We start from the raw sequence: 26002 nt of genomic DNA on the forward strand, positions 1-26002 counted from the left end.
TCGTCTCCTCCGGCTGTTCGACCTGTCTCTTGTCTCTCTGCGTCTCTTCATCTTCCACACTCTTTTCTTCTCGACTCGATCCGGCAAATGTTGCTATGATCGGTGTCCATCGCTTTTGATTTGCATTCAATACCTTCTTATATTCACACATCCTGAAACAATCCGAATGTTATTTCTTTGTTTTTGGAGATATTTGCCCTTCTCGCCGCGAATACATGAGTCATTTTTATGCAAAGCACATGTCACCTAAAAATAAATATCCAGAAAAATGAGAGAGAATTAGAAAAAGCAGCTTGGTTTTGTTTCAGTGAGTCATTCAAGATTTGATAGGTCTCAAAGATCTAAATTTTGAATTTTGAGAGAGCATTGAAGAAAAAACTGGATCCAGACTTAAAAAAAATTGATTGAAAATCTTTTTGTGACTGAAAATCTCTAAAACTTAATCCTGAAATTAGAAGAATAATTCATATTTTAACGAAAAATAAGTGTCTACTATTTTTGAGTATACTGGACTTTTGAATACTGGTTTGACCTAAAAATTAAAAGCAATTCAGTCATACTCTTTTAACATTTTCAGCTGAATTCTCATCTACTTAAAAGTGCAAAATGAAAAGGCCATTCCAGCTGGTTATAGGATCTTTTCTTTCGACATTTTTCTATAGAAAATCTTTTACGATGGTTTTAGCACCAGCTGGTTCGCGACATTTCGCATCTTTTGAATTTCATCTCAAGCTTATATGTACTCTATTCCTTCCTTTATACTCCTGAACAGTTACTACTTTTGTCTATTTTCAATTACATCCGTCTCATGCCCAATTAATGATCATAAACCATCACTTTACAGCATTTTCAAACTTTCACAACAGGTGCGATCCACACTCTTATTCGTCCTCTTCCTTTTCTTCTGAACACTTCTTTCCCAAGTTGCAACTTTTTTGGTCTCATTCCGTTTATAACCATTTTCTAATACACTTTTTCCGTTTAGTGTTCCCATGAATAGAAAATGTGGGGATTGGTAAAAAAAGAAGAAGGAGACAAAACGCATATCAATAGTCTAAGCAATCGCATAAATCAAACAAAAAAGAGGAGAAAAGTGAGGAGGATGTGTAGAACATGGGACATAACGTGCATTCTCTTCTGTTTGCCAAATAGTTTAGGTCGTTTCCTGATTGCACAACACTGTCGTCTTATTACCTCCTCAAGCCATATGGGAGAAAGAGTCAGAAACAATGATCATCGTTCTTGTTTTTCGGAGAGTTTTAAGAGATTCTCATTTTTTTTGTGTGCCATCTCTTGTTTGATTCCTAATTTCAAAAAAAAAAACTCTGGCAGCAATAAATTTCCTGTCATTCAATAGATTTTGGAGAAGAATTTTTTTTAAGTTTACATCGAGCGAGACCTAAAAATGGAACCAAAAGTTTTAAGTATCTGAGATTCTAGGATCTGAAAGCTTTTGAATTTGAGAATATCGGGAAGAATAGAAACCTAAGATATCACTTTGGCGGGGTTAGGTCCGGTAATCATTAAATGTCCATTTAAAGGAGCATGTATTTTCGCAATTATTTTGTGGTCTTTTTTTTCGATTTTTCGATGAATTTCATTGACTTTTTTTCGCAAAAATCCTACATATCGCAAAGAAAATTGCATTCAAACAACGAAAATTATTGAAAATCGATAAAACTCGTCTAAAAAATCGAAAAGTAGGCCAGAAAACAATTATGAAAATACATACTCCTTTAAATTCCCTATTAAGGATTTAGCTACCGGACTTGAGCTCCGCCCACCTTCGAGCTTATGGTCGCAATTGAAATTAGACCAGAGTAATACTCAACATCTTGAATCTTTGAGCCTTCGTAACCAAGAAATGTTTTCTCTGGAATCTTCCAACTGAGTAAGTTCATTTTTGAGTTTTAGTGTGATTGCTAATATTTCTTCTCAGCCTATAGGTGTAGAATTTCTTCTTCTCTCAAATGTGACAGATTTTTTGAGTACTATGTTGCTATATCTCTGACACTCAACCCCGACACTGATAATTCTTGATAACCGGAACCTATCTTCTCTTTTCCGAACTCTCTCTCTCGCTCGAAAATTTCGAAACCAACTTTCCTCCGGATGTCTTCTCCCCTATCATCCATCGCCACCAATCATTCATTTCTTTTGCAATTTCATCTTCTTCTTGTCTCTTTCCGGCTCTTCTTCGTGTAATACTCATCAATAAATCGCTTCAAATCGTCTCATAAAAATGTTCGTGTGCTTTTTACTACTCTCCGATCCCAATCACTCCCACCTCTTCTTCATCCTTCGCATGTGCTCTCATTTTTCCGGGAGCCAGTTTTGCCTGCCCTCGGCTTGATCAATTCGACGGGAGGGCGCCCGGGCGTTTTTATTAGTCGAAGTCTCGTTTTACACATTTCCATTCCTCAACACAAAATACTTCGGGACTTTCTTCTCGGGCCCCGTCAGAATCACGTTTTTTTCTGTCCATCGTTGATTCGGAATCCGTCGAGCATCCAATCTTTTTTCCCCCGATGAATGACTACTTATATGAAAATGATGTAGTCGTTATTGCAGCCATCTGGGTCTATACTATTGGCGTTATTGGCATATTACGTGTATGTAGTATAGATCAGATCCAGGCAGTGTGAAAAAAATGAACTGTTCGTTTAGCAGAGTAGACAGTTACCAGTTTTTTTGGATTCCTCCCGTTTTTTATTCTTTTGTAATTCGTTGACTCGATTTGGGATGAATTCGATATAATCGTTTTGAAGTTGGTTCTCAGAATTCGGTGTGTAAGGTTTCGTATCCATACGAACAGTAACAAGAAATTTAGTTCAGTTGAATAAGATTCTTTATACTATTGGGCTACAATAATCCATGAGTTCAAACTACCGCAGAACCTGCAATATGAGGGCCCCGAACTGTCAACTTTGAGCTCTTATATCTCACTTTATGTGGGAGCCCTTTTATTGAAGGTTTTACGGTATTTTCTTAGTTACAAAATTTGTTTTAAAGATTACTTACCAAGTTACAGTTTCCCCAAAATTCAGGTCCGAATCATAACTTCGCCCATTTCTGACTTTCTCTTCTCCCGGAAACTATCCTTGGTGTTTTGTTTTTCCTATTTCTCGTTTTTGCTTTTTGCATTACCGCACTTGAAATTTTCTACGCCAAAAATTCCATTTTAACGACTACTATCATAGACATCGTTTGTCTGTGTCTCTTCAACCTACACACTATTTCCACACATGCAAAAACCAAGCAATACATCATTGCCACGAGTCGGTTGATCCCTTCGGGGATTCCATGTTTCTCGGGTTCTAGGGAAGAAAAAGGAGAATGGACAGGCGGTCCTTCTCACTCCAGAAGACATGGACAACGGAAAACGAAAACGACAAGTTTGGGTTCATTTCATATGCACAATTTGACCCTTTGGTAGAGTGCGGGGGGGGGGGGGATATGTTTTGAGAGAGAAAAAGCTTAGTGAGAAAAAGAAATAGAGCCCCTATTTTCTTTTTGACCACTAACTTTTTGCTTCCGAAAAACGAAATCTCGTGTGAGAAAAAGAAGCCATCGTTGTTCAGTTTCTGGGTATGCAAATTATACATCTTTTGCAACTTTTCTTCCTTTTTTCTAAGAATTGAATATTAAACATTAAATTAAAGTCTAGTTTCAATCTGATACTTCTTAGAATTCAGATAAGCTCTGATTCTTAGTTATACTATTTCAGGAATGATGTTTTTTTCTTTGACCGGATGTAAAGTTTTTATAAGCTTCCGTAAGCATGGCCATTCGGATTCTTCTCATTATCGCAAAAATTTCAATTCAAAGATTTCGAAATTCTAGTATTTTTGGATTTTGCAAATGAAATAAAATAGGGTTATTCAATTACTAAAGATTTGTGAGATTCCGAACTTGAACTGTATGAAATGGTTACCTGAAAAATCGAAAGATGAGTTAACATTTCAATAAGAAAATTTAGATTTCCTATCAGATTACAGTATCATACTCAGATTTTCTTGTCGGTCTGTAACTTCGCCGCTTCCTTCTTTTCCATTTTCAACCCATCTCTCTTTTCCGACGCTTTTCCCACTCCATTTATCCCAATTTGCACCCTTCTCCGCATTTCGTGTCATTCAATTATATCATAAGCGAGTTGCCGACCCCTTCTTCCTCTTCTTCTTCTACTCACCACTCTTCCTTAATTTCTAATCCGCTTTTTGGTGTATGCTCTCAAGAGAAAGGGTGAGAATGCATTGCATTTTTCCCTAGTATTGGTGGTCCCTGTGTATATTTTTCTGGTTCTCAATAATTGTAACTTTTTGAACCAGTTTAAAATTCCTACTATCCCAAATGTCCACAGGGTTTTCGAAAAGCTTGGTGAGAAACCGTAACAATGAGATGCCCCAATATCAAGTTCACTGGGGCGCGATTTCTGACCAATACTTTTGAACCGATGTGCCTTCTTACCTCCATCCCACCTACTAATATTTTACGTCATCAATCACACTTCTTTCAACTTGTGTCACATATCCTTTCCGGTGCATTTCTCTCTTCTTCTTCTTCTCTTTGCCTCTAATAATTGCCTCCAATTCTTTCAATTTTTGGGGCCTCTTCCTTCTTTTCGGTCCACTTTTCTATTCTATTTCCACCCCAAAAAACCTATTCTCCGTCGGGTTTTTTCTTCCTCATACCCCTTGGCCACCACTTCATAATGTGTTGTTGCTGGTTTAGAAGCAAACGAGAGCCTGTCCATTTTTCTCATTTATCCTACACTCGTCTTCTGCTCCTCTTGGCTCATTTCTTCGTCCATTCCATCTGGTGGTCCAGTTTTTTTCCCTTTGCAAAACAAATCCATCATTTTATCATTATTTTGAAAATCGGCTCTGTTTTCTTCAGAAGTCAATTGTACTAGGAAGAACAAATATTGTTCTTTCTCTCTTTTAGAGCAAGAGCAACAAGCACTCTCACCTCATTAGGCTCCCAAAATCTCGAATGTCCGGGAAACGGAAAACGGAAAAGAAGAAGAAGAAGCAGGAGCTGAGAGGAAGGCAAAAGGATTCGTGACACTTCATCTATCATTTTGAGGCATTGTAGTCATGGTTTTTGTGAAGAGTGAAGCTAAAAACTGACTTTCACTTTTTTTTCCACTTTTTTCGCTTTTCTTTGGACAGTAGTTTCGGGTTTCATGGAAAATGGTGAAGTCATTTGCACTGATTCAGAACCTATAATTATTCCGAAATTCGGAGAAGTTAGAATCAAAGTGTTGCATTTTGAGCTGGTTTTAGTGAGCTCTGAATGCTTTACTACTAAATGATACAAAAAATCCAAGCAGTGGAAGAGAAACGCCGGTGGCCGAAGGTCCCATAACGACAACTACCGTAACCTACAAATGGTTTATTTTCTGGGTTTTTTCTCTTTTCCTGTACGTTCCAGTTAATTTCCTCGCTACTAAATTTCCGATTTATTGGGGGAGAAATAGCAAAAAAATCGACAGAAATCAGCAAAACAAGAACGAAATGTTGAAAACAAAAATACTTGTAAGTTACTGTAGTTTTCGTTGTGAGACCTTCAGCAACGGCTACCTGAGTTTCTCTTCCATATCTCCGATTTCTTTGAACCAGCATAATAAAAGTTTCAATTTCTAGAGAAACTTTTGAACGACCCAGTCCAAACTTTTAGCAAACAATTTACTTTTAACAATTTTCTGATTAATCTTTTCTGATTTGAACTATAATACAAACTCGGAGATTTCCTTACTGGAGTGTTCAGTACGAAAAAATTGAACCTAAACTTCTTACTTCTTCTTCGATTTACGTTTTGCAAGAATTCTCAAAATCTCACGCTTTCTAATTCATTTTCTTTCCCGGAAACCGATTTCATTTGTTCACAGATCCAGAAATCTCTTGATACCTCACATCTCCTCATTTCTTAAACTGACCCCACACTTTCAATTTTCATTTCCTTTTTCATTTAAGCATCATGTTGCACTTCTGTCTCTTCCTTTCCATGGATTTATCTCTCAAATGACCACTCTCTCATCCTCTTTTCCCCATTTCCATTCATCTGTTTTTCATTCCTTCAATTTCTCCACCCTCACTTTTCTATTTATTTCCCCTTTGTCGTCCCGTCTGTTTCTGTTCTGGTCCTTCTCTCCTCCCAAACAAAAAAAAACTATAAATTGAGCAGCAAATTGGTTTTTCTCCTCTCTCAGCTGACCTCATCCCCTGGAACACTATCTTTTGGCTCTCCCTTTTGTTTTTCCTTTCTGCTGTTCTTCTTTCCTCTCATCATCATTTTGTTTTTTTTCGCAGAAGCCGTCGTCTGTCGTCGTCCTTCTATCATCTTCTCGTTTCTCCATAATGACATAGGAGAAATGCGTCTTGGCTCAAATAGTTATGATGTACAGCGAACGGAGGCCATCGGTCAGGCACCCGTCAAGTCTCCGCCCCCAAATCAGATCAGGTGTACTGTAACATTCTTGGATAGCACTTCGTTCCATTTTGAGATAGAGGTAAGACATCGTTGTAGTTTCTCAGATTCTATTCAAATAAGATTGATCAACACTTTCATTCGATTAGAATAATGGTTTTATTTTCAGAAGAATTCCCTTGGAATAGTTCTGTTGGAAAAGGTGTTCAACTATTTGGAAATCATCGAAAGGGACTATTTCGGATTAGTTTTCATCGCTGTCGATAGCTCAAGTACACAACAGAAGGTTCGTTTTTGATTTTCAAAATAGCTAAATTTCATAAATTCCAGAAATGGCTGGATCCATCAAAAAACTTGCGGAAGCAGATGGTGTGTCCGCCATATCATCTATTTTTCCGAGTGAAATTCTTCGTACGAGACCCGAATCGTCTTCGCGACGAGTTTACAAGGTTTCAATTTTATCAGCAAGTCAGGCAGAATTTAGAAGAAGGAAAATTACCATGTAACGAAGGATCACTTGCTCTATTAGCTAGTTATGTAGTACAAGGTAAGTTTTTTCTTTGCAAATTGTATTGGAAGAAACGAAAACAAATACCGTAAAACCTGTAATAGAAGAGCCCCTGTGATAGATACCCAAAAGTGATCAACTGACAAAATATATCCGATAATATAATGAACATTTTGTCAGTTGACCACTTTTTGATATCTCTGATTAATTTTTTTTTTTTAACTTATTTATTTTTCAACAAAGGGGAGAAAACCACTAACACGTGAAATGTCTATGAAACTAGGAGATGAATCTAGGAGATGAATCTAGGAGTATAACAGGGACATACATTTGTAGTAAATGGAAGATGGAGGAAAAACCGAGTTAGTAATTAGTTGAATTCAAGACAAGAAAATGTTTTAGATCACAGGATAATAGTTCTTCACAGGACAATAGTTGATCACAGGATAATAGTGAATCACAGGATAATAGCTGATAGTGTAATTTCTGCAATTTTATTTATTCATATTCTGAATTTTCAGTGGAGGTCGGTGACTTTGAGGAGAAAACCCATGGTATGTCGAGGGCATGTCTCTGTTATAAGATTCAATTTGCTACGCTTCCTGACGATTTTTCCGATCGGGTAGCTGAACTTCATCAACTTCATATGTAGGTTTTTAAAATTTTTGAACCTTTGAGATCCCTTCAAAAATTATATTTCAGTGGCCAAACTCCTGATATCGCGGAGCAAAATTTCCTTGACCATGCTCGACGTCTTGAAATGTACGGGATGGATGTTTACGACGGACGAGATGCCAACAATCTGCTAATCGAAATTGGAGTAGGCGCAGTTGGAATCAAAGTATTTCATGACGGAATAAAAATGGATGAATATGCATGGGCAAGAATTCGGAAACTTAGCTTTAAGAAGAAACAATTTCAAGTTTTGGTGGCCAACGAAGAAGGAATTGTAAGTATTTTCAACAGAAACTTTATTGAAAACTTGAATGATTTCAGAGCGAAACGAACATAGTGTTCAATATTATGTCAGCGAAAACTTGTAAACTTTTATGGAAATGTTGTATCGAACAGCATACGTTTTTCCGATTGAAGGCTCCCCCAAAGACCCCACAAAGGAAAGTTTTTAATTTTGGCTCAAAATTTCGATACAGTGGAAGGACGGAGTATCAGACATTGGAAGAAAATGAACATCGAAAGTCAGCAGGACATCGGAATTTTCATAGGTAAGAACACATTCGTTTGAAAATGTGGGCGGAGTTCAGGTCCGGTAGCGAAATCCTTAAAGTCACATGCATTTTTTCGATTTTTCTATAAATTTCGTCGATTTCGATCTATTTTTCACAGAAATCCAACAAATTGCGAAAAAACTACCTGAAAACAATCTTTGACAAATAGTTTTTTTTTTCGGTTCGTCGATAAATTTTATCGATTTGAATTTTTTACAGAATCTGTGATTCTCAAAAAAATGAATAGAAACAAAGGAAACTATCGAAAAATCAAAAACCTAAGCCAGTAAAAAAATATATATAAATACATGCTCCTTTAAATGCTCCTTTAAAGATTTTGCTACCGGACGTAAGCTCCGCCCACCCTCGAATTTTCGGCCGCAATCTGCATTGAAATTAAAGCAGAGCAATAAGCTTCCTTCCAACATTTTTTTTTCAGAAGTCTATCAAAATCTTCCTTCCTTCGATCCACCTTTTCTGGAAACACCCAATCTATTGACTCATCTCGATATACCAACACCACGACTACAGATTCTCCAGAACTCCCATCCAGGTTAGTTTCATAACTGATTTGTCCTCATTCCCCGCACACATCACACATCTCCCCTTGAATATCGCATGCTATCTCACAGTGGTCAACTGTTGGCACGTCGTCTGTTGAGTTCCGCTCGTCACGACACCGACTCATCAGATGCACTCGGCTACGCATCGGATGGCGCCGTCGTATGTGCTCCCCTCATCACACCACTCTCCCCAAGACGCACTCGAGACTACGCCACAGATAGGTACGCCCTCTTTCACTCTCAATCTCAGATATCCAATTAGTATGTAGAAGTCGAGAAACTTCCCGTTTGTATCAAGTTGCGGGTACTCTCTTTTGGTCATATTTGTTTTACTACTACGAGTTGTTTATGAGCATCCTCTCGACGGGTCAGAGACGGGAGGACAATAACTTTAGCTTTGGCACCTCTTTCGTTGTATCTACTAGTTTTTTATGAGGCCGCGATATTCACTATCATCAATCACTCTGGAAAATTTCTCTTTTCCGACCATCTTTTTTTTTCTGATAGTATCATCACATCACACAATTTATTCGCTCTTATGCAACCAATCAATCGAATAAAAAAGAAGGCGTCAGACAAAATGCGTCGGAAACGAACAGCGTCTAGAACGAGGTGATGAGCGGCAATCTTGTTTGACTTAGTTGTTGGTTCTGATGAAGCTGTTCCTTGTGTTTCTTAATTGGTGTGACTAATTGTAAGCTACTATTTAGTTTATCAGCAATTTCAAATACCGTAAAACCTGTAATAGAAGGGCTCTCTAACTTTTAACATGCTTCTATTACAAGTTTTACTGTATCTCAACGCCTTTAATTAAATTCCTCTTATGATAACGGTTTGCACTTGATATGCTTCAGACAAAGTTTCTAGATCATACTCCAACAGATAGACTTATTCCATATCCCACATACCCAAAAAATCCTATTAGGCTTAGACGCAATCACGAGCCTTCATTATTTAGCATGTGATGAGGCTTGTAGTTTTCTAAAGATCCATTCACACCTATCGCTTTCCGACACCTTTTTTGGCTGACCGGAAAAGTAAAGAATGAGCACAAAAAAAATGGTGAGTCTCACTAAAGTGCTGTCTTTTCTCGTTTTTTCTACTCCAAATACATAAATACACATAGACACATAAACGGTTGTTTGTCGGTGTGGTTCTGAGTCGGCTCTCGCCTTTTTTCGCACAGTCCAATCTGCCTGTCAACCCTATATGTATCTTGGCAACAAATTCGAAAATGTGTCCAATTTTTTTTTGAAATCCCAGTTCTCCTCCACAAAATAATTTCTTCCGCACCTTGATCCGGGAATGAAATATAGGAGATCAATGAGATAGCGGTGGCTCGTTTATTTATCCATCCGGGCGTCCTGTCATTATCAACATTTTTGCTTTGCCTGCCTGTCATATCACTCTCCTTGATTCGTTTTTCTTCGTCGGTGAGCTTTTCTCGTGAACCGGAAACGTGTCTTTTCATTTATCTTTCGAGGTGCCCTTTTATTGAAACTTTCCATATTTTCCATATTTCTTAGGAGAATTCTGTAGTCGTTTTCCCTTATACTATTCCATGCCTTTCACTACTGGAAAACCAGTTTCTTCCATCTCTCCAATTTGTTGTACCTTTTGTGTCACAAGACAACGATGAGGTCGCTAATCATCCACGTTGGTGGGGTTCCCTTCCTTTTTGTTTTTGACTCATCTTCTGCAAATTTTATAGTTCTCTTTTGTCTGGTCGTCTGACCTTTAAGAGGAACGGAAAGTACTTTTTTAGTAGTTAAGAACCTCTTCTTCCTTTAGATGTCCAGTTTTTGAAACCCCTTTTCAAAGGGGGCTTGTTTTTAAATTCGGCCAAAACTTGACGAGAAATTCACAATGCTTGAAGAAAATACTTGATCTCGTTCACAACCTACCGTAAAGCCTGTATTTGATCGACCCCTAACGTTTTATTTTGAGTCAATTTATCTCGGTTCCCTTGAGAGATATCAAAAATTGGTCAACTGAGCTCAAACTTGACAGGATGAGAGTTGTTCTATTATAGGTAATTTGAACTCTCAAATATCTTTGGACTATTTCAAAAAAAAATGCTGACTAAAACAAACCATTGTAGTCGGTAGTTCTCATTGAAGTTTCTGTGACTCAACTGAATTCAATTCAATTTTTTTTCTTCCAAAACACACCCTCTTTATAAATAATACAAGTCCTCGATTTTGTCAATCTACAATAACTGGACAATTAGCTACTGGAGAATAATAAGTGAATCAACATTTCTAACTCCCATCGATTTCTCCTACTACTAAATCCATGTTATTACCGAGAATAATTCTCGTTCTCTTTGTATTTTCAACTTTTGTAGATGGAGTAAAAGTATAGCAAAAAAGTTTTATGTCGTCGGGTTGGTCTTTCTGTGTCTCTTCGCACCGTATCCTACCATTTTCGGCTTTTCCTCCCATTTTGCTGCCGACCACACCCCTACAATTAGAATGCCTTTTTCAACTTGCTTCTTCTTCTTCATCTCCATACCGTCCATTCCACTTGACAAATTCATATCCACTAGTACTTTTCGTCTTTCATCTCATCATTTTCATCTATTACGGATTTTCTCATGTGGGTCATCCTCTCGGACCCCTTGTGCCCCATTCATATCAAAATCCGAATGCTGCCAATTGACCTCATAAGCGCATTTTGATGCTTTTCGACGATGTATCCTTAATGACCGTTGCCTTGACAGTCAACACAGGCACCTTGTGTCCACTTTACGTCATCTATTCTCTCGTTTTTTCGTCCCTCATCCTATTCATTTTTTGAAAGGCCAACGACCCTGAACGGCACACGAGATTGAGGGAAAATGAGAGACAGGTCGGTTGGTATGCGCGAAAACCATTTTCTTTTTTCATTATTTTTCTATGTCTTTCTTCATTTTCTCTCGCTCTTGTTTCCATCAAGATTTGTTTTAGACCGTATTGTTAGTACTTGCTTTTATGGGATTCTTCATGTTTTGTACTCCCGATTTTAGATCTTGATGGATTCTCGGGAAAAGTACGCTTTATTTTCCTGAGAATAGTTTTATTTGTACGAGAATGAGACCCTTTTTGGAAATTCTTCGGGTTTTCGAATCTTGGAACATTCAAATAGACTAATCTTTATTCTTTTTTTTCTTTTTCTTTTCCAGTAAACCCAATACTTTGAAAAGTAGAATTTTCACTATATAGTCGTTTGCGTTTATCAAAATTTTCACTATATAGTAATTTTCACTATATTTTCACTATATTTTCACTATATAGATTTATAAATCAGAATTTTAAAAAATGTTGACTTTTTTAACTTTGAATAATGACTTTTTATTCAAAAGTATTTCACCAAAATACCGCAAAACCTGTAATAAAAAAAGAATACATAAGCCATACTGTGAAGTTTCACCTCAATTATCTCAAGTCCAGTCCAAGACATCAAAACCGTCTCAACTGACAAAGCACTTTTGATGTTATGATAAACAATTTCTCAGTTGACAACCTTTTTATAAAAACTCCAATACCTTGATTAAGAGTTTCTCTTCACATTTCACTTTTCCCTAACTTCTCTCTTCTCTCATTTTTTCTTGATTATTATCTGCTTCTGAATTCGTTTCGTATCCTTTCCGTTTTTCCTCACTTTTCCAAACCTTCAGCCGACCTCATGTCCAGAAACGAACCGAAAAAGGAGTAAACCCTTCTTCTAAAGCTTCTTCTCCGAACATTGTCGCCCGAATGGAAGTGCCATCATTCGTTGGCAAAGCATGCCTTAAACTTAAAGGATTATGTGTCAATGTATGGACAGCTACATTGGCCACATGTCAGGAACGAGAGGATTTCGATGAGAAAGTGCCACCCAGAGCGTTTCGGTATGTTTGGATCTTCTGATCATTCTTTAGTTCCACTTGGTTCTTAAATTAGGTTTATTTGGCGGTCGTTCATCTTTTTTCCAGTTTTCCATTTGTTTAATTAAATTTAATGAAAACATTGATTTCTTCATCTGACGATCTTCGTCAAATGAAAAAATGTTTCCTAGTTTTCCTTCTTTTTTTCATAAAATTTGTATACACAATCTCTTATTTGACTCCTGTTTCTCTTACTCAGAATTCATTATGCGCGGATTCTTGGAAACACTTTCATCTTTTTTTAGCATTTGCTTCTCTTGACGGGGCGCTTCACTCATATTGAATTCTAATGAGCAACTTTTTTCTTCTCGTTCTTTCTTTGAAAAATTTCTTCCTGTGGACAATTGCACCCTCCAATTGCACTTTTCTTCTCCCTATTTCCTCTTCTCCCTATTTTCATATTCGTTTTTACATGTGTAAATATGTCCCATGGGGAAGATCCCCTACTACACAGAAGACCACACATCCTTCTATTTTTTGATAAACGCAAAGTTGATCGTAAAGCCAAAAAGACAAGTTGAGGGTGGGCTCAAGGTCCCAAGGAAATCAAATAAAAGAGGTCTGGAGCAAAAAGCTTCTCTTCCTCTCACAAGGATCTCTCACTACCTCTTTCACTTCCCGAACACCTTTAGGTGTAAAGTGGTTGGTGATGATGATAGGAAAATATAGAAGAAAACAGATAGTGAATCGGTCAAGCACCTTTCCCTTCCAACCACCAATTTATGACCCCCACCACACAGGCTTCCTCCTCTTCCTCTGCTCAATCGAACCCCATTTCCCAGCAGGAGGTGGTATTCAATTTCGTTCGTATCTATCCCGAAAAAGGCAACATAATCCGTTGGGGTGGTCCGGGGGTGGTAGAGGCAAAACAGGTAAACAACGGGGTCTCCCTATATGTGGGATCATTAGAATTAGTGGAAATGGCAAAGAAGGGTTTGGGAAAGCATGCATTAATTGTTTTATTCAATAAATGGGAGAGGAAGCCGTAAAAGAAGATTGCTGTTATTTTTAAAACAACTGAAGGAAGAGATCCAAATGAGGAAGACATACCCAAAAATAACAAAAAATGGAAGAAAAATAACCCCTAATTCAAAATTCTAGTTAATCGGTCTGGGACCTGTGATAGAAGGGCGTTTAATATCGCAAGGAATTTTAAAGAAGTTTAGTTAATCTACCGTAAACCATGTAATAGAAGGGTTCTTCTACACTGTCAAGTTCGAGCTAATTTATCTTGGCTCCCATGAAAAATATCAAAAATTTGTCAACTGATAAAATGTTTGTGATTTTTTAATTAACAATTTATCAGTTGACAACTTTTTTTATATCTTTCACAGGAATTGAGATAATTGAGCTCGATGTTGACGGTTTGAGTGGGCTCTTCTATTGCAGGGATTACGGTATCTCATCGGGTCAAAATTGCTATTTGTTTTATTTTTCTAACAAGGGAACCTTTTAAGTTGACCCTCTAATTCGCAACTGACTTCACAGGATGAGAGAGCATGTTTGAAAACCTATAAAACCGTTTTCAAAACCTGCTTAAGAAACCTCTAGAGTAGTGAAATTTCAGCACTTTTGAGGTTTAAGCAGATTTTGAAAACAGTTGTAGAGGTTTTCAAATATACTCTTTCATCCTGTGAAGTCAGTTTATGCAAATTAGAGGGCCAACTTAAAAGGTTCCCTTCTAAGAATAAGTTGGTTTCTTTTGGAAGTATTTTAAATGTATATATCATAATTTTTCAAACGCTGTATATATCATAATTTTTCAAACGCTCGGTTTATATTTTTTTCGAAAACTATTTTGAGATCTGGCTTGTAGAAACCGAGTCTTACATTTCAGAATGTCTACAATCTCAAGTTCTTTTCAGAACCTTGAACCTTTGAAATCAATTCAGAAGTCTCAAAGTTTTATTTTAATCTCTGATTTTTTCGCAGTTCTAGATACCATATCAAATTTCTTCTTTTGCTTCTTTTTTCTCCTCCCACTGTTTCTTCCTCTTCTCCAGCTTCTTCTTCTTCTTCCGATCTCAAATCATCGTCTCACTCTTAAACATTGTCTCCAGAATAACACGTATTCAAGCATTTATGCTGAAAAGGTGGCCCATTCCAACCGATCAGTAACTGCCTAAAACACTATACAAAATTGAAAAAGCAACAGCTGACGCCTTCTTCTTCTTCCGCTTCTTCGCATCTTCGGTTTTTCTCTTCCAGTGTCAAACAACAATCAGTTTTTGTCTTCTTCTTTCCCATCCCACCCGTCCAGCTTTTCCATCTGATTGACTGCCCTCTTCTTCTTCTTCTTCTTCCTCTTCCCTCCTCCCTCTTTTTCCCTCGAAGCCACGCCCTCTCATTCTAATTCTCTTCAACCTACACACTCTCTCTCTCATTCCACGGGCCAAATGCTTGCAACAACATGATGCAGCTGTAAATTCAAAGAGCTGCTGTCTGTGGGCTCCATACGACTCATTCTGTCAATATCTGACTGTTGGTTGTCTCTAGAATTACTCTCTGAAAATGCTGAAATTCGCTGTGGGCCCTTGGGTTGCCGACAAATATGGCACGACTACTGTAGTTCGCACAGCCAGAAATATGCCCCCGCACCCAAGAAGGATACGGTATGTGGAATTCCAAGATTTTGTTTTCCAAGTTAACTTCTTTCTCTACAGTCTGGGAACTTCCTACGAATGTGTTTGCTCCCAAAAGTAAAACGTTCAAATATATAAATCATACCTATAATAACCACTGGTAATATTTGCTCAAAACCTCTCTTTTCTATTCCTCATTTTTTTTTCTTTTACATCACTAAAATCGTAACGGTTTTCTTTCCTTTTTACCTGATAAGATAAGAAGCTGTTCATGACAAATTTAACCTTCTCAACCACTCCCAAAACCCTCTGAGCTTTGATTTAAAATTGGAGTACCTGGAGGAAACATGTAAATGTACTAGAAGCGGAAAAGTCCAATTTTCAGTTCTTTTTTTCGCCTCCCCATATGCTTTTTTTCGTTTCCATCTCACTATGTACACATGCATAAAACATTCTTCCATCCCTCGCCACAAAAATATATTACGTCGGCAAAAAATGCCTAAACGGAAACCGAGAGCACCAAAAAAATGGGGAAGGAACGATTTTGGGAAATTGAGTTCGGAAGGGGCAAGGGCATCGGAAAAGGGAGAACAGAGAACGATTTGGAAAATACTATCGGAATATGACAAAGGGTAATTATAACCTCGGGATAGGGTTGAATCATCACGAATCGTTTCGGATGAACTGGTAAAATGTACGAGTACTTGTCCTCGTCGCTTGTTTTGGATAGGTTCCATTTTATCCAATAACTAGTACTAAGAGTAAGCGCTGTGGTTTTGAAAATTTCCTAATTTTCTGTTCTAATTTTTGTTTCATTTAGGTCAACCCAATTTTCTAAGAAACTCCTAAATATACATACTTCCTCTGAAAGAAGATAACCCAAACCGTCAATTTTGAGCTCGATTCCTGTGAAAGATATGAAAATACTGAACATTGATAAAATATTGGTGAAATTATGATAAATAATTTATCAGTTGACAACTTTTGGATATCTTCCACGAGAATCGAGATAATTAAGCTCAAAGTTCACAGATTGGATGGGCTTCTATAGGAGGGAATACGGTAGATCTGTTATCAGCTAAGTATTTATTGATTTGTTCAATTTGGTTTTTGAATTGCAATTTTTTGTTTGAGATCCCGAAATTCATGTTTTCATAAGATTTAGGAGACCTGCTCTGTGTGGAGCAACTTATTTTAGATTTGCCGATTTGTGCTGGACAATATATTTTTCCGAAACTCGATACTTGTAACTTTAACTTCTGAGAAACACATCTTGTCAGGTGTCATGTCCCACTTCATTGTCAGTTTTCCCCAATGACAACTACTCATCAACTTTAAAACTAATACCAAGGAACAAAGATATCGTTCGCACTTCCCAAACCAATTCAATCGGAACGTTTAATGCCAACCTATGGATATAATTCACTTCTCTATTTTGTTCTCCTCTTTTCTCCACTTTCCGCATGGCTTTCCGCATGCTGTCTGTATATTTCTCAAGCGTAACCGTAATTCGATACTCTCGAAAACCGCCTGTGGCGCCCTCTGTGCTCAGACCGGTTACTTTTTGAAAGGACGAAATAGTGTTGGATTTGAGTAGATCGCAGATTGAATAGCAGTTTGATACGGGCCTCAGGTGGAGAATGGTAAATGAAAAGAAAAGAGCTGACAGTATTGAGCCGCGCAGGTTTTTTTTCTGTGTGGACGCCTCTATATGCCCCAACGGATTATTGTGTCGAATGGAACGAGAATGCTTCATTCTTTTTCTTTTTGATATCCTTCCTAGAATTGGAATTTGTTAATTTTCCTTATTAGCTTGAAACATTTTTCATATTCTGGAGGGACCATCAGAAATTGAGACGCTCCGTCTTGAAAATCCGAATAATCACACTGTCAAGATTGAGCTCAATTACCTCAATCCCTATGCAAGATATCAAAAGTGTGTCAACAGATAAATTATTTATTATAATATCGCCAATATTTTATTGGTTGACAAATTTTTGATACCTCTCATATGAACCGAGATAATTGAGCTTAAAGTTGACAGTGTGCGTGGTCTTCTATTACAGGAAATACGATAATTGTAGCTTTAAAAGAGTTATAATTAGCTTTAAAATAATTCATGTTTATGTGATTGCCACTAGAAATCGAGACAGACCGTCCTGAAAGTTCTAAAAAATTCAATGTAACTTCGGTGGCTGTCATTCGATTTCTAGAAGAAAAATTTATATGAGATAGAATCAGTTCTAGCTTTATTGGACCAATTGATTTGTTTCTTCAAAATGTAAAACTTTCACTTTTTCGGAATTCTAATCAGAACATTTTCCTTGCTTTTTAGTCAAGTTGAACCCCCGGATCAATATTCCTGTGACTTATAAATCTGCATCATGGTTATTAGAGTACTATACAATACAACCTGGCCACTACGTCCTCGTTATTTGTTCAGAATACTTCTACCAACATCTTTTTCTCCCCTTCAAACTTTCTTTTCGGACACTTCTTACTCTCCTTCTGTCGCCTCTTTAGTAGAATCTCTATTGCGGAAAGAGGGAAAAAAGATGGAAGAGTGTCTGTTGCCTCAAACGAATACAGATTATGTAGATGTGTACAGTGTCAAGCCTCCTCTAAAAAATCTTCTGACCCAAATCCTTCACAATTCACCCATCACACCCTCCACATCATCACATAATGAATTCATTCCTTAATATTCTATTCATTTTCAGCGAATCATCTGCACCGTCCCTTCGTCAGCAACGTCTCAGCAAAGAGGCGATATACTACGGAACACAAGAAAGTTGTGACGAGAAGAGTTGGACACCGAGCATGGTGCGTTTTATATTTAATACTTTTCAAAAAATGCGATCCCTTCGATCTATGCAGCTGCTCCCAATTCCACAATTTTATGAGAACATTTTTATGCTTTCTTCTTTTTCTTTTTCTCATTTTGAGGTGATAATGGAATGGGTTCGAAAAGCTTGGAAGGTGTAAAATTCAACGAGGAGAATACATAACTATTTTTATCTACCTATCTCTCGCGTAAGCCGTTCAGAACCTTTGAAAACTAATGAAAATAGAGAAAAAATACATAGAAGGGAAAAAGAGTTTTGGTGTTTACACACAAATACACAGTACTGATGTGGTATCGAGTAGAGAGTAATCGGAAATCAAGAGCAGTTGCGTGAACTGTAGTTCTTTGAACATCTGATTCCTTCCAATGACCATTGGAGGAAGAAATGCAGAAAGTGTACCTTCTATTTAGCTGAAATAGTGTTTTGTGATTGAAGAAATCATGAGACTACTAGGGAAAAATTCAAAAGAATAGATGAAATCGAAATCTTTCAAACATGATGCGAATTCAGTTCCGAACTTCTGAAAATCATTGATATTTTTTAATTGAGAAAGATGAGTCAGACGAAAACACCCCAAAGGCGCGCCAGCTAGTTAGTTTCTTGTAAATTCTAGAAGTTTGAAATTATGATTAATTCGAAAACTTTAACTGTTTCTTTATTAGTATATCAATTGTAGAAACTCGAAGTCTAGACTTATATATTAAATCTTACCTTGATAATGTATACCGTAAACAATCTAATAAAACGGCTAGTTTTTGATATTTTTTTCAGAAAACTAGATAATTGAGCTCAAAGATGTTAGTTCGGGTGGTCTATTAGAGGAAATGCGGTATATTTAGGCCCGAAAACTCGGAATCAAAAACTGACCATTTCACAGAAAGTATCTCATAACATATTTCATTGGATATATTTCGAAATTAATTTCAAAAAAGACAGGATTCAATTTCAGAAGATATACAGTCGACTTATCTGCTCTTTTTCACACTCTCGAACAGAAATAAATCATGAAAAACAAGCACAAGGCACCCCACTTACTGTATTGCCTGTTGAAGCTCTCTTTTTCTCTCTCTCTCTCTCTCTCTCTCTCTCTCTCTCTCTCTTTTCCGATTCTTCCGCCTGAAGCTTCGGGAGTTCCGTCCGGTTTCGGCGGCGCCATGCTGCAAATCTCTGCGTTTCATGTAGAGATTAGAGAATCGAGAGAATAGAGCAGCAACAGATCGGGAGGGAAAGAAGGTACTGTCGGTTGAGCATACACACACAGTTCTCTAACCCCAGAGAGAAAGACAGAGAGAAAAAGGAAGAGCTCTTTTTTCTACTCTACCAGAAATCCATTTCTTTCTCTCTTACCTCTGAATCTCTCTACACCTCTCACCTGTACTAATTGTGTAGAGAAAAAAAAAAGAGAAAAGAGTTCTCTTCTTCTTGACATTTCTCTCTTCCCTGCCGATCCATCATCATCATCGACCTCTTAAGCTGATTTCTGAAATCCGTAAAGGGTGAATGCCCATCGGTAATTCCGTATCCTTTCGCGTCAATGCCGCACCAGGCAAAATTGATATCGCTGAGACAATAAAGCGATTCAATAAACAGGTACAGTTTGGAAAACTCAATTCTAGAAAACAGTTTATATTGCAATCTAATCAACCTAACGATTTTTTTCAATCAAAACATTTTGAATTATTCTCCGGCTATTGGTCTTGAATCCCAGAACAATTATTACAAGAAACAGTGGTTTTGAATAATCTGAACATTCGGAGTATAACTCTTCTTCGTAAAGAAAAGCATACCGTAAAACCTGTAATAGAAGGGCCCCAAGTTTGAGCCATTTTATCTCAGCTCCTATGAAAGATATCAAAAATACGCCAACTGACAAAACACTTCTGATATTATGATAGGCAATTTATCAATTGACAACTTTTTCATATCTTCGACAGGAACTGAGAAAAACTTACCCAAAGTTAGGGGCCCTTCTATTAGAGTGTTTACCGTATTAAAATTTTGGGACGTGCCAAATTCCATCCCTCTAAAAATTCCTTCCCTTATCATAAATCAATAATGTTCAATCCGAAAAAATGTGTCAATTAGTTGTCTCTTCAGTGTGTTGTCTCTCTATTTTCTTGAGAGAGAAAAAAAACGTCTTGCGCGACTGCTCACAGTGACGATTCTCTCTCTCTCTCTTTCCTTCCCCTTACAAACACAGATTCGAGAGCATGTGCTCGCTCTCTTCTCGCTCCTTTCCTCGCCCCCACATCATTTTGAAACACTAATGGGGATAAAGAGATAGAAACTGGAAACATCGAAATCCCACAAACGAACTATACAATTACAGGCATGCACCTCAACATCACCAGGAATTCATGCAACCGCTTCGATACGACCTTCGACGACAGGAACACCGAATGGAGCATCTCGAAAAGCGACAAGTGGATATTCAGCTTATGGATATGCCAATTCGACACAAACACAACAACCAACGAGTACGACAAATACTAACTACTCTCCCTATATGAGTGAGTTCTCAATTTTCCAAATTGTTGATTTTCCAAACCGTTAAAGATCCAAATCTGTAGCTACCATGAACCGAGGAACGCGCCTCAAATCATCAACTATGAGCTCACATATCTCTGTTCATGTGAAAAATATCAAAAAGTTGTCAGCAAACAAAATGTTTATCAGAGTATCAAAAATGTTTTGTCAGTTGACCACTTTTTGATACCTTTCACAGGAACCGAGATATACGGGCTCCAAGTTGAATTTTAGAGATGGCGTTCTATTAGAGTGTTTACGGTGTTTCAAAATATTTTGACACGATTGGAAAAGATTTGTGAAATTAGGTATCTATTTGAGATCAAACCCTGAAAAACTAGTATCCCGAAAATTTCACAAAAAATTCAATTTCCAGTATCACAGGTGGATCGCGAGGAACGTTATATGGGATCGCGCGGTGCCGTATATGCTCGCAATACGAAACATATAGGGGCGCATCGTGCGAGCATATAGGATCCACGCGCCGACTAAAGCATATAAGATCCACGCCGCCGCCCAGCAATTCCTCCCCTCCCCCAGGTCCTAATATTCTCTGTGAACTGAAAATAGTGTTTACCAGTAAAAATTTATTGAAAATTAATAAAAATGACAAAAAAATGAAGTGAAAAGAACATAAAAATAAAAAATTAACATTTTTGTCTCCTGGCTCCTTGGACTCGATATTTTCGTCGCATTTCTCCCTCTTTATATCCATTAGACGAAAGTCCAATCGAGAAGTTGCTCTTGGTTGTTTTTTTTCTGAAAAACTGAATATATTTTGAAAATTTTCGATAGTTTTACTTATTCACAGCGAAAATTTGTCAAGCCTATTACTTAGAAAACGAAGCTGCTTTTGCAAATTCGTATACATGATTTATTGAGAGAGCTGAATTTCGTGTTGGCACGTTTTTCATCATGTTTCGAAAGCTCCGAAGAACTGGAGTCATAGAAACAAGAGTAGAATGCTCTTTGCAAGTTCAGTCAAAACAATTTCGCAGGTGTTCTTTTATCGAATTATTTTCGAGCGTTTCAAACACAAAATTCGCTAACCTTTTCGTTATTCTGTCGGTGCTGTTTCTTTCACTTGTCGTGTGGCCAGTGGAGACGGTGAAGGGTTTAGTTGTCACCGAATTCTGAGCTCCGCTTCTGAAAAATGAAGTCAGTGAGAAACTGAATGTCATGCATGTTTCTTACCTGTAGCTATCCGCAGAAAACTTCTGGTTTTTAGCTTTAGGTAGACATGCGAGGCGTTGGAATCCATCGGTGGGCCTAAAATAATTATTTCTTCAGGAATTTATGTGTAGAAACCTGAGAAAAACGGCTAGAAGCGATGAAAATGAGTTCGCAAGTGAAAAATTTGTAAAAAAAACCTGCGAAATCGTAAAAAATCAAAGAAAATCGAATAAAAATAGGCAAAAATATCTGCAAATTCATCGAAAATCTGAGTGTAGATTTACGGTAAACAACGCGGGATGCGGTATATCGGAGCGTCGTTGTGTACTATTTCAGCGGAATTACCAAATTAAATGGGCAAAAAAATCCGATTTATGTGGAAATATAGAATATTGTGATGTAAAATAAGCAGACAGAGCATAAGGGCATTTTATGGTAACATAAAATTCGGATTTTGACAGGTTTTTTTGGAGTAAACGTCGCAACACAGCCTGCAGAAAATGTTGAACTTTTCAAAGACAAAATTCCCAACAAGTTTAATGGAATTCCAAGCCTAAAATCCAGCAGCTGTATAAGTTTTCCGATCATCTGTCTTGGTTAACTACTTTTCCCCGATAACACTATTTTTCGATAGTCAACAGTCATAAATACAATTCTTAGGGAACCAAAAATTTTATCCTGAGAATATCAAGAAAAGAGTTTCAAGCTATTATTTCTGCAAAAAGCATTTACATGTTCTGTAAATGCCATCAGGTTTCCGTGAAGACACAATATAGAATGATCCACCCCTTCCCCTTTAACTTTCAACTTTGAGCTAATTTATCTGGGTTCCTGTGAAAGATATCAAAAAGTTGTTAACTGACAGAATGTTTTTGATATTATAATAAACATTTTGTCAGTTGATCATTTTCTGATATCTTTTACAGGAAATGATATATATGGGATCGAAGTTTACAGTTTGGTTTGCACTCGATTAGAATGTTGAGGGAATATGGAACCTATATGCGAGCACGGACTGGGCATATGCTTTCCCTGCTTACTCGACGCCCACCACCGCCCACCAGCAACCACCAGCCCATATAGAGGGCATAACGAACGCTATATGCGCGCATTCACAGTATGGGTCACAATGCGCCCATATAGTGTTCTGCGCGATCCACATGTGATTTTCCAAACTAAATTTTGATTTTCTTTCAGATGGAACGATATCCCGGTCATCTGGAATTGCAGTTGCCAAATCTGCTCGAGGAGGTCTTCCACCCACAAATCAATCATATAACACTTCTAGTCCTCGTAACTCTGTCGCCAGCTATTCATCCTTCGCATCAGCAGGAATCGGTGGAAGTCCCCCAAGATCCAGAAAATCTCCCCAAAGCAATAAAGTGAGCTTTCCTTGTTTTGAATTGCCGCCAATAAACTCTTATATTTTCAGTCAAGCAGTCCAGTAGGGGAAGATCAAGTAGTAACGATAAAGATGCGGCCAGATAGACACGGAAGATTCGGATTCAATGTAAAAGGAGGTGCCGATCAAAACTATCCAGTGATTGTGTCGCGAGTAGCACCGAACAGTTCAGCAGATAAATGTCAGCCACGGTTGAATGAAGGAGATCAAGTGTTATTTATTGATGGACGAGATGTTTCAACAATGTCTCATGATCATGTTGTTCAGTTCATAAGGTCCGCGAGAGCTGGAGCCAATGGAGGAGAGCTTCATTTGACTATTCGGCCAAATGGTGAGTTGATCAAGTAGGAGGAAAGATACCGTGTTTCCTCTAATAGAAGGCCACTTAATCCATAAACTTTGACCCATATCTCGGTTCCTGTAGAAAATATAAAAAAGTGATCAACTGATAAATTGTTTTTGATATTACGATAAACATTTTGTTAGTTGACCATGTTTTGATATCTTTCACGAGAAATGAGATATGTGGGCTCAAAAGTCATGTAAAGGACCGTCTTCTATTCGAGTGTTACGGACCGTCTTCTATTCGAGTGTTTACGGTATTTTCAAAAGAGGGAATTCTTTTACCCAAATTGTAAATATGAAATTCTCCATATTTGATTCATTTGAAAATCGATATTTTGACCTACAAGAGAAATCAGCCTTGTTTGAGGACCTACTTGTCTCCCTAGTGATACGATGACTCATCCTTTTCACATAGCAATATCATTTTCCTCAGTGTTGAGTCATTGACGTGTTTAGAACGCATATGATTCATTTTTGCCTCTCTCCCTACATAGCTACTACTCCCATTCATTTTTTTGATAACTGAGGAATCATATTGCTTCTCGTTTCACTTTATCAGAAGCTTTCTCTTATATAAACATATCTTTCCCCCAATTCAAAAATGACCCAGTTCGAGATGACACCATTCCCACGACCACATTCCTTTCCAGTGTATCGATTGGGTGAAGAAATCGACGAGCCAGACAGTCAAATGGTTCCGGAGCCAGCGAGAGTTGCTGATTCAGTGCCAAGATCTGATAAGTTATCACAGTCACTTCAATTATTGAGTGATGCATTGACAACTGGAAAAGTGGTTGATCAGTTCGAAATGTTGTATAGGAAAAAGCCTGGATTGACAATGAATATCTGCAGACTGAACGCAAATGCAAGCAAAAATCGGTGAGTTGAATTCTATTCAATGAGAAACATTTAAATAAAATTAATTTATATTTCCAGATACCGAGATGTTTGTCCTTATGATGATACTCGAGTGATACTTCAAACATCTGGATCTGGAGATTATATCAATGCTAATTTTGTGAATGTAAGTTTTTTAAATATAAGTTTCGGAATCAATAAAAACGATTTCAGATGGAAATTCCATCTTCTGGAATCATCAATCGATATATTGCCTGCCAAGGACCACTCCTTCATACATCTGGAGACTTTTGGTTGATGGTTTGGGAGCAATTATGTACGACTATTGTCATGTTGACTACAATCACGGAACGAGGAAGAGTGAAATGCCATCAGTATTGGCCAAGATTGAATGAGACACAGGAGTACGGTAGATTGATGATCAGGTGTATAAGAGATAAACAGACACCAAATTGTTGCTATCGAGAGTTCAGTGTTCGAGATAGGAGTGTAAGTTAAATATTAATTAATTTTGAAATTGACCAAAAATTCTTTAAATTTTTAAGACAAATGAAGAGAGAAGAGTGACGCAAATGCAGTACATTGCCTGGCCAGATCATGGTGTTCCAGATGATACAAAACACTTTATTCAGTTTGTTGACGAAGTTCGAAAAGCGCGTCAAGGATCCGTGGATCCGATTGTCGTGCATTGTTCAGCGGGAATTGGAAGGACGGGAGTGTTGATTTTGATGGAGACTGCTGCTTGTCTTGTCGAATCCAATGAACCTGTTTATCCATTGGATATTGTAAGGACAATGAGAGATCAGAGGGCGATGCTCATCCAAACACCTGTGAGTTTTTTAATCTTTGAATTCTGTCTAAAACTTGGATTAACTATTAAACTGTTTTTAAAACTTGGAGCTGCAGCTTATGTGGGAGAGACACGCTGGTGGCCGAAGGTCCCATAACGACAACTACAGTAACCTGAAAATTGTGTTATTTTCAGAATTTATTTTTTCGTTTGTCACTGTTTTTCGTTGAATTTTCGATTGTTGGGTATCAAAATAGTCGAAAAATTAAACTTTTTGATTGTTAAAGAATTGAAAAAAAATATTTTGAGGCTACGGTAGTTATCTTTATGGAACCTTTACCCACGGCCACCAGCATTTCTCTTCCACGACTCCGACTTTTTTGTACCAGCACACTTGGGTCCAAGCAACGGGTTTTGTACCAGCACACTTGGGTCCAAGCAGAAATCGCGCCCCAGTAAACGTGAGATTTAAGAAAAAATTCGCTGCTGAATTATTTGGCTGAGGATCAAACTTTTAAACGTTGGGCGAAAAAGTCACGCGTTGCAACTCGTTTACTAAAAATAAATAGTCCAAATCCACGTCAAATTTGAAATTATTAAATTTCTTCTAGAAAATCTTCTGGCCTAAAAGTTATTTGGGGCGCGTTTTTTGACCCGTTGCCTTGGACCCAAGTGTTGGACCCTTGGACCCATAATGGGGTTATTCAGGGAGTCGGCAAAAAAGGAAAAAAAACTCCGCGAAAACTCGGAGAGTGTTCCAATCTGGCTGAAACTTTGTGGAAAACTGGAGAAAATTATAGGAAACATTTTGCCAAAGTTTGGGGTCAAAATATCGACTTTGAAAATT

The 26002-nt window shown here is 37.6% G+C and overlaps 3 protein-coding genes across 3 annotated transcripts in view; 2 read left to right on the forward strand and 1 right to left on the reverse strand.

Moving 5' to 3' along the window:
* Positions 1-6373: 6373 nt before the first annotated feature.
* Cbr-ptp-1 overlaps positions 6374-26002 on the forward strand; it is a gene marked incomplete at both ends in the record, with an annotated part of 22870 nt that continues 3241 nt past the window's right edge. The window contains 16 exons of the mRNA XM_002641428.1: positions 6374-6511; positions 6599-6715; positions 6760-6976; positions 7459-7585; positions 7640-7886; positions 7934-8160; positions 8603-8716; positions 8796-8948; positions 17936-18038; positions 20391-20571; positions 22958-23142; positions 23193-23493; positions 24158-24386; positions 24444-24531; positions 24579-24854; positions 24911-25195. Coding sequence (XP_002641474.1) covers positions 6374-6511; positions 6599-6715; positions 6760-6976; positions 7459-7585; positions 7640-7886; positions 7934-8160; positions 8603-8716; positions 8796-8948; positions 17936-18038; positions 20391-20571; positions 22958-23142; positions 23193-23493; positions 24158-24386; positions 24444-24531; positions 24579-24854; positions 24911-25195 — 2988 coding nt within the window. The remainder of the gene's footprint in view (positions 6512-6598; positions 6716-6759; positions 6977-7458; positions 7586-7639; positions 7887-7933; positions 8161-8602; positions 8717-8795; positions 8949-17935; positions 18039-20390; positions 20572-22957; positions 23143-23192; positions 23494-24157; positions 24387-24443; positions 24532-24578; positions 24855-24910; positions 25196-26002) is intronic.
* CBG09765 lies at positions 12464-13467 on the forward strand (the record flags this gene model as incomplete). The annotated part of the gene is made up of 2 exons (XM_002641429.1): positions 12464-12597; positions 13416-13467. 2 exons carry the CDS (start codon positions 12464-12466, stop codon positions 13465-13467), a joined length of 186 nt encoding a protein of 61 aa, XP_002641475.1.
* CBG09767 lies at positions 21235-22348 on the reverse strand (the record flags this gene model as incomplete). The annotated part of the gene is made up of 4 exons (XM_002641430.1): positions 21235-21346; positions 21638-21733; positions 21782-21856; positions 22293-22348. The coding sequence occupies 4 exons, from the start codon at positions 22346-22348 to the stop codon at positions 21235-21237; spliced, it is 339 nt and encodes a 112-aa protein (XP_002641476.1).

This window comes from Caenorhabditis briggsae (assembly GCF_000004555.2).
Source record: "Caenorhabditis briggsae complete genome, chrIII, whole genome shotgun sequence".
Classification (NCBI taxonomy): Eukaryota; Metazoa; Nematoda; class Chromadorea; order Rhabditida; family Rhabditidae; genus Caenorhabditis; species Caenorhabditis briggsae.